This window comes from Micropterus dolomieu, unplaced genomic scaffold, assembly GCF_021292245.1.
Source record: "Micropterus dolomieu isolate WLL.071019.BEF.003 ecotype Adirondacks unplaced genomic scaffold, ASM2129224v1 contig_1431, whole genome shotgun sequence".
NCBI lineage: Eukaryota > Metazoa > Chordata > Actinopteri > Centrarchiformes > Centrarchidae > Micropterus > Micropterus dolomieu.
In genome coordinates, this window is record NW_025730421.1 from 1 (window position 1) to 7,105 (window position 7,105).

Below are 7,105 nucleotides of genomic sequence, written 5' to 3' on the forward strand. Positions count from 1 at the left end.
CAAGTTTCCGCGATATTTGCTTTAATTTGCGAGTTTCAGTATTATACCATGGAGCTAACCGTCTTTGTTTTAGTATTTTCTTTTTTAGAGGGGCTACAGAGTCGAGTGTCATTCGCAGCGAGCCTGCAGCACTATCAACAAGATGATCGATTTGGGAGGGACTGAAATTAGCATAGGAGTCCTCCGTTACTTTGTGACTTGATAATGAATTTAGAGCTGATGGAATCGCATCCTTAAATTTAGCTACAGCACTATCAGACAGACATCTTGTAGTTCAGCAATACAAACTCAAAAGTTATCAAACAGTGGTCGGACAAAGAGGGATTCTGTGGGAACACCACTAAATGTTCAATTTCAATACCATACACCAAAACAAGGTCGAGGGTGTGGTTAAAACAGTGAGTCGGTTCATGAACACTCTGAGAGAAGCCGATGGAATCTAACAGAGAGATAAACGCAGTACTAAAGCTGTCATTCTCAACATCCACATGAATATTAAAATCCCCTACAATAATAACTTTGTCCGTTTTAAGGACTAAAGTTGACAAAATCTCTGCAAATTCAGATAAGAAATACCACTAAAGGAGGCAGAGGAGTAACTGAACACCTGACACACCGAGCAGGAGAAAGTAGGAGAGAGAGAAGGAGAAGCCATCGCTAGCTGCTAAGCTAAAGTACTGTAGTGTCAGCTACCAAAACTTTGGAAAACAGCTATGAGATTGAACAGCAGTCACTAAAAGATGGAAAGAACTGTGAGTGCTTAGGCAAAATGTTTAGTGAAAGTGTTTAGCGGACAGTTGGCTGCTGTAATCAAACAAATGTAACTGTTATTTAGCGAGAGCAGCACAACACGGTACCAACACACAAGCACCGGAAACGGAAATGAGTCGACACGCTTACTGCAGTACGTAAGCAATTGTAAACTGTATCACCTGTATCACCTGTATCACCTGTATCACCTGTATCACCTGTCTCTCTCTGTCTCCACAGAGCCTTTCTGATCAGCTGAGCAGCAGCAGAGAGGAAAACCTGCAGACTGAACTTTGAGTTACCTGAACACATTTCATCATGGAAGTACTGCTGAGTATATTTACAACACCAAGAAGAAGATGGAGCAAAAACCTGCCTCCTGATCTTTCTGAATTAATGAACAAACTTATAAGACTTTCATCTTCATTCATCAGAGAATTTGACAACAGTGAACTCAGGAGGAGACAGATTGTAGGAGAGTTTAAGAAGATCGCTGCTGAAGTAAGAAAGATTCAGATGAAGACAGATGCAGTCAGAACAACAGGAGCTGCTGCTGGAGGAATTGGACTTGGAGTCGGAGTCCTTGCAGCTCCGTTTACTGGAGGGTCGAGGGCGTTAATAGCAGCAGGAGCAGCAGCAGGAACAGTATTAGGAGGAATTTATGTTGTTGGTGCAAACATAATAAAAACACAGGAAGAGAACAGAAGTGCAGAGGAAGTAAAAAAGCTGGGGAAAGAATTCCTGGAGATTGCTGCCCCGCTGAAGAAAGACCTGGTTGAAATAAAGACAACGTGTGAACGGCTGGAGGAAGAATCAGTTAAATATCTAGCTGAGAACACTCTGTCACACATGGAGAAGTTTAAAAAGATCCTCAGACGAGTGGCTCAACTGAAAAGTGAGAGTCAGAAAGCTTTGACTGAAGCTGTAACAGGGAAAGGGGAGATAGATGAACTGGTTAACGTCTTCAGACTCACTGCGACCCCTGAAGAGGACAGAAAGTTAACAGCCTCCATCCTCCAGTCAGCTGATCAGTGTCAGAAAGTCTCTGATCAGTTTCAAAAGATGAAGAATGAACTGTCAGCGTTTCCAGGACAGTAAAGCTGCAGCGTGAAGAAAAACATCCAGACTCATGTCCAACATCTGCAAAGCCTGATCTGTGAGCTCAGCCTCTAAATGTAAAGGCTGCTGAGCTGAACTCCCTCCTCGGTGTTTAATGTGGATCTGCTGACTTCCTGTCCTGCAGGAACACGATCAGTAGAACTCACTTTACTGAGTGGATATATCTGGAAGTTCCCATCTCCCACAGAAAACTCTGCTCCTGAACTGAACACTGTGGAATTTAAATGAAATGAAGGTCAGAGCCCCTCCAGCAGTCTGAGGACATGAAGCTGTTACTGTGATGTAGAGACAGAGCTCAGGTAAAACCTTATGAAAGATAAACTCTGAAACTCTGGATCCAGTCCAGGTTGACAACACTCAGCTGAACCGATGCCATGGTTACCGTCTTGTCAGGACCCGCCCTACTCTGCTTCTGATTGGCTTTCAGATTGTTTATAATAGGCAGCTTTTTTTGTTTTGGACATTGCACATTTGTTTTTTCTATAAATAAACTGCATCACATGTTTTCTTACTGTGCACAGAAACATTTGTCAAAGTCTTTTCATTTGTTGTTGTTATTTTTCTGAACATTTTAAACTAATTATGCATGAAGAGACATCGAGCTGTCCGCAGCGTCACCAGGTGACTCCTGCCAACAGACTTCGTGCTGCACACTTCATGCAGCGGGGGGCGGTGTGCACCTTTAAGAGCCATTATTGTAATCTGCCAGTGAACCAAAGGAAGAAGAAGTGGTGACGTCCTGACTCCAGCAGCCAATAGCAGCGGGGCAGGAAGTGACGCTCAGCTGGTGAACAGCTTTTTGGGGCAAAGCTTCAGTAAAGTTTCCTCAGATGTGCAGAACCTGCCGCCTTCTTCATGACTGCGCAGGTGAGTTTCACGAGGCCTCAGCAGAGACACAGCTGTTCTCAGGACGGCCGCGTGCTGCGGGCTTTCCTGCCAAACCACGTCGCCACCAGACTCCGTTCACATTTCCGCTTAATTTAACTCCGCTTTGCGAACGGGACACAGCGTCCAGCGGGTGCAGATGCAGGTTTAAAACGCGGGTATCGAACAGTAACGTGACGCCGAAATGAAGCCAGGGATAAGTTTTATAATGCGGAATCATTTTCTACCTGTTGTTTAGAAAAGGCTGCTGGTGAGGTGGGAGACATTTTAATAAGAGGACTTTCAAATGGACACTGGCGGTAGCTGATAGCTGTCTGTCATGGCCGAGCAGTGTGACCGTGTAACTGGTGGCTGAATTAACTGGTGACAGACAGTCCCAGGTCTGTGGACCGGGTCTGTGAGTGTGGACCGGGTCAGTACCGGGCATAAAGAACACTGACACCAGTCAGACATCATGAACCTTCCTTGATGTTCAGTGTTTAAACAGTCACCTCCATGATGAGTCCAGAGTCCTCTGAACTACCGAGCAGACTGGAGGGGTCCCTGTGAATCCATGAAGACGCATTATAAACACGCAGTGTTTCCTGGTTGGCAGGTCAGGGATCCTGAAGCCACACCTGGGACTGTCACCAGGTAATTCAGCCACACGGGGAAGATCCAGATCAAGTCGGACGTCTACAGACTCGGTGTTTCACCTGAGTAACCATCGGCTGTCTGAGGTCAGGAAGGGTCACCGCCGCGACTTAACTCAGCTTTTATTTCAAAATTAAATGGTCTAACCTATCAGGGAGCCTCCACCAGCTCCTCACAGGAAGTTCCTCCTGACAGACCATCTGAACCTGAGGTCAGGTCCTCGACTTTGCCCCCCGTGGTTTTGATTTCACCTTTATTTAACCAGCAGACTGACTGAGAACAGATTCTGAGTTGCAAACTTGTGGTTACACATAATAATTTTAGGTACAGGTGTGAAGAAGATCCGCAGGTGAAAGTCGTCATCATGAGTGATGTATTAATGTGGAGAGAATATAATCACTCAGTCAGCCAATCAGAGGCTTCTAAAGCCATGACATCACTCTCTGGACCTCTTTATTAAACGTCTGACCGACGGAGTTCACATAAAGCAGAGTCATGTGACCTCAGCTGCCTCCTCATTGGTCACATCTGTCACAGCGGGGGCCTGGGGTCCTCATAAACCAGCAGCTGCTTTATTGATACGTTATTGTTATAAACAAAGTTTTATTTATAATGTTTAATGACCCTTCAGAGCTCCCGTCCGTTTATCATCAGGACGCCATGTGACCACGCTGATCGACCCTTAATTTCAACTCTTGATCAAATGAACTAATGACGTGTGACGGCGGTGTGTCTCCTCCAGGTGAGTGTGTTGTACTTCGCTAAGAGCGTGGAGCTGACCGGCCTGAAGGAGGAGGACATCGCCGCCGTGCCGACGCCAATCAGCGGCCTCGACCTGTGGAGGCTGTTGCTACAGCGACACCCCAGGTACTGCGACGCTGTGTCTCAATGACATCATAACAACTTGATTTAAATGAAAGTGGCGTTTGGCGGCTGCAGGGCGGAGACAGGATGAGACGTCAACACCCCGTGTCTCTGTGTTCAGACTCTCTCTCCTGCAGGGTCAGGTGGTGCTGGCCGTGCGTCAGCAGTACGTTGCCATCGGCGACCAGGTGGTGACCCTGAGAGACGGGGACGAGGTGGCCGTGGTGCCGCCGCTCAGCGGGGGGTAACCGGCTGTCAGACGGTAAGCTGCTTGGTGCTTCCTGCTGGACAGAAACTGATCAGGTCGTTAACGTCTGTGATGGCGCTTCCTGTCCCCGTTTAAAGAACCGCCTGCTGATTCATTCTGAGGCTGCGGACAACCAATCAGAGCGCTGCTGAGCTCACCTGGACACTCTCATGTTCTCAGATGGCCGAGTCGGCGGAGCGGAGAGACGTCTTCAAGCTGAGCCGTGATGGGCTGTCTGTACAGGAAGTGGTGGACGCCGTCAGCAGCCCGTCCTGCGGCGCCATTTCAGTTTTCATAGGTTCATATTTTATATTTCAGTGTTTCCGCAGAGCTTTTATTTTGAAATGTGGCGAACCTGCTTCTGTAAGTATTTAATGTTTGAAATAATTTCATGAACGCGCGTGTCTGCGTGCAGGTACGACCCGCGAGGACCAGGTGGACGGCAGGAAGGTGGTCGGTCTGGAGTACGAGGCGTACGAGCTCATGGCCCAATCTGAGTTCACCAAGCTGTGTGCTGACATCAGAGCGCGCTGGCCAACCGTGACGCACATCTGCGTCCACCACCGGCTCGGGTGAGACGGCTCCCTGACAGAACTTCCTCCACGCACTGTCAGTATCAGCTGAGGGGGGAGGAGCTCAGACTCACCTGTGACCTTCCTCCCTCAGGTGGGTGGAGGTGGGCCAGGCCAGCGTTGCCATGGCGATCTCGTCTCCTCATCGCCAAGATGGCCAGCAGGCGATCCAGCACTGCATCAACCAGCTGAAGGCCAACATCCCCATCTGGAAGAAGGTAACGCGTCCGAGCCTGCGTCCTGATGGCGTCCTGATGGCGTTCAGGCAGGCTCCTTAGCCAAACTAAAATGGGTCGCCTCTGTGAGCAGATCTGATGAGTCACGACAGCATTAACCCGTTAATAATGCCTGAACCTGACAGCCAATTGGAGGCAGAGTAGGGCGGGGCTTTAGTTCAAGTCTTCTTCACTGCTAAAGGAAAGCGAGCCCGATGTTCGTTTACAGAGACCAGATGTGAAGCAGTGTAACGTCACCGGGACGTTTGCACAGCGGACGCATTTGTTCAGATACACGGTGTTAAAAAAGGCTCTGAGTTTATCTAACTGAAGCTAAAATGACCCTGAAACGTGGAGCCGGTCAGTAACTTTCAGCTGGTTGACACGTTTCCGTTCTCTCCCTGTGAACTCGGGCGAGAAAGAAGTTGACCTGCAGGAGAGCAGATTCTTGTAGAGGTCACCTGCTGTTTCCTTTTACACAAATAAAATCATTTGCACCGTAAGTGTTGGTAGAAAATTCAGCAGAATGCAGGAAATAAAGAGTTTAATGCTCAAACTGATGTGCAGAGGTGGAAAGGAGTGAATTACAAGTACTTTTTAAAGTCGTTTGTATAATCTGTAACTTTACTTGCGGCGTCCGCGGCCAGAGGAGGGGACGACACATTTATTTAGCATTATTGTTTGCATCTGAAGCAACACGTTTTACATCCAATCAAAGTTCTGATGTTAACAAATAAATCAGACAATGAAAAAACTATTTATTGAACTTCCCAAAGTTCTGGTCTTGAAATGAAATCCAGAGTCCTCAATGTCCGAGACCAGACCGTCTAAAAGGGTCTAAAGACCGGTCTGGAGTCCTTCAACACTAACGGATGTGATGTCGTAAATTTAACATTAGCTGCTTTTTACTTTGAGTGGAAAGAAAATGGTGCCAGGTTACAATCTGGATGGTCTGCCTGCCTGATACTCATTAAATTATTGTAAGAAAAATGCTCTTCATGGTGGTTGGTCTCTGATTGGTAACCTTTCATGCAGAACAACAGGGTCAACGTTTAAAAAGTTTGTGATTGAGTCACTTTGTGGTGAAGACACGAGGGCTCAGATGATGGTGGGACACTTCCTGCATTCTGGAGACATTTTTTGCACCAGGTTATGGAGGAAATGTCTTTATTTATATGAAGAGAAATAAAATGAAGGTGAATGTAACAGAATCTAATTCAGTAATCAGCTTTTGTTTCTTCTAGATTTCAGTTGCAGTTTCTTATTGTTTCATTTGTTATTTAGCGTTTCCTGTTGCTGTTCTGAACATTTTTAACAAAAGCTTTCAGAAAGTGATGGAGACATCCTGACCTGTTTTTACTTGTACTTTAGTAAAAGTTCATCAGTATAACAGTACTTTTACTAAAGTACAATATTTTAGTACTCTCTTCACCTCAGCTAATATGTATCTGCATCGATATCGTCACACCTGATGTCCTCACCTTCCAGCACAAAGCGGCGCCCGACATGTCGCGGTCTTTCTCTCGTTGCAGCAGACAAACGCAGGTTATCTGTACATGTAAGCGTCAGACAGACCCCTCCGTCTGCTCCTCACCTTTTCACCCCTGACCTGTCTGCGTGCCTGGAAGTGTCGATCACGATGTTTGATTATTGATGGTGTGATTCTGATCCACAGGAAGTCTATGACTCGCAGGACTCGAGCTGGAAGGAGAACGCAGAGTGTTCGTGGTCCAGCGGCAGGAAACTCTACCCGGACAAGTTGTCCACAGAGAACAGTTGAGTGGAACTGAACACTGTTAATAAAGTTATTCTCTTTTGAA

At 46.8% G+C, this 7,105-nt stretch overlaps 2 protein-coding genes across 2 annotated transcripts; both read left to right on the top strand.

Moving 5' to 3' along the window:
* The first annotated feature begins 2,589 nt into the window (after window positions 1-2,589).
* LOC123964264 (molybdopterin synthase sulfur carrier subunit) lies at window positions 2,590-4,513 on the top strand. The gene is made up of 3 exons (XM_046041336.1): window positions 2,590-2,736; window positions 4,130-4,254; window positions 4,373-4,513. The coding sequence occupies exons 1-3, from the start codon at window positions 2,725-2,727 to the stop codon at window positions 4,497-4,499; spliced, it is 264 nt and encodes an 87-aa protein (XP_045897292.1). The 5' UTR covers window positions 2,590-2,724; the 3' UTR covers window positions 4,500-4,513.
* Window positions 4,514-4,678: 165 nt separating this feature from the next.
* LOC123964263 (molybdopterin synthase catalytic subunit) lies at window positions 4,679-7,105 on the top strand. The gene is made up of 4 exons (XM_046041335.1): window positions 4,679-4,796; window positions 4,914-5,070; window positions 5,165-5,288; window positions 6,961-7,105. The coding sequence occupies exons 1-4, from the start codon at window positions 4,679-4,681 to the stop codon at window positions 7,063-7,065; spliced, it is 504 nt and encodes a 167-aa protein (XP_045897291.1). The 3' UTR covers window positions 7,066-7,105.

What these genes read in the sequence shown, in the direction of transcription:
- LOC123964264 (XM_046041336.1), top strand. An exon ending in TTGCTACAGCGACACCCCAG is followed by an intron (nt 4,255 to 4,372) that starts GTACTGCGACGC and finishes CTCTGTGTTCAG; the next exon opens with ACTCTCTCTCCTGCAGGGTC.
- LOC123964263 (XM_046041335.1), top strand. Translation starts at nt 4,679, where the DNA reads ATGGCCGAGTCGGCGGAGCGGAGAGACGTCTTCAAGCTGAGCCGTGAT. An exon ending in TGCGTCCACCACCGGCTCGG is followed by an intron (nt 5,071 to 5,164) that starts GTGAGACGGCTC and finishes TTCCTCCCTCAG; the next exon opens with GTGGGTGGAGGTGGGCCAGG. An exon ending in ACATCCCCATCTGGAAGAAG is followed by an intron (nt 5,289 to 6,960) that starts GTAACGCGTCCG and finishes TCTGATCCACAG; the next exon opens with GAAGTCTATGACTCGCAGGA.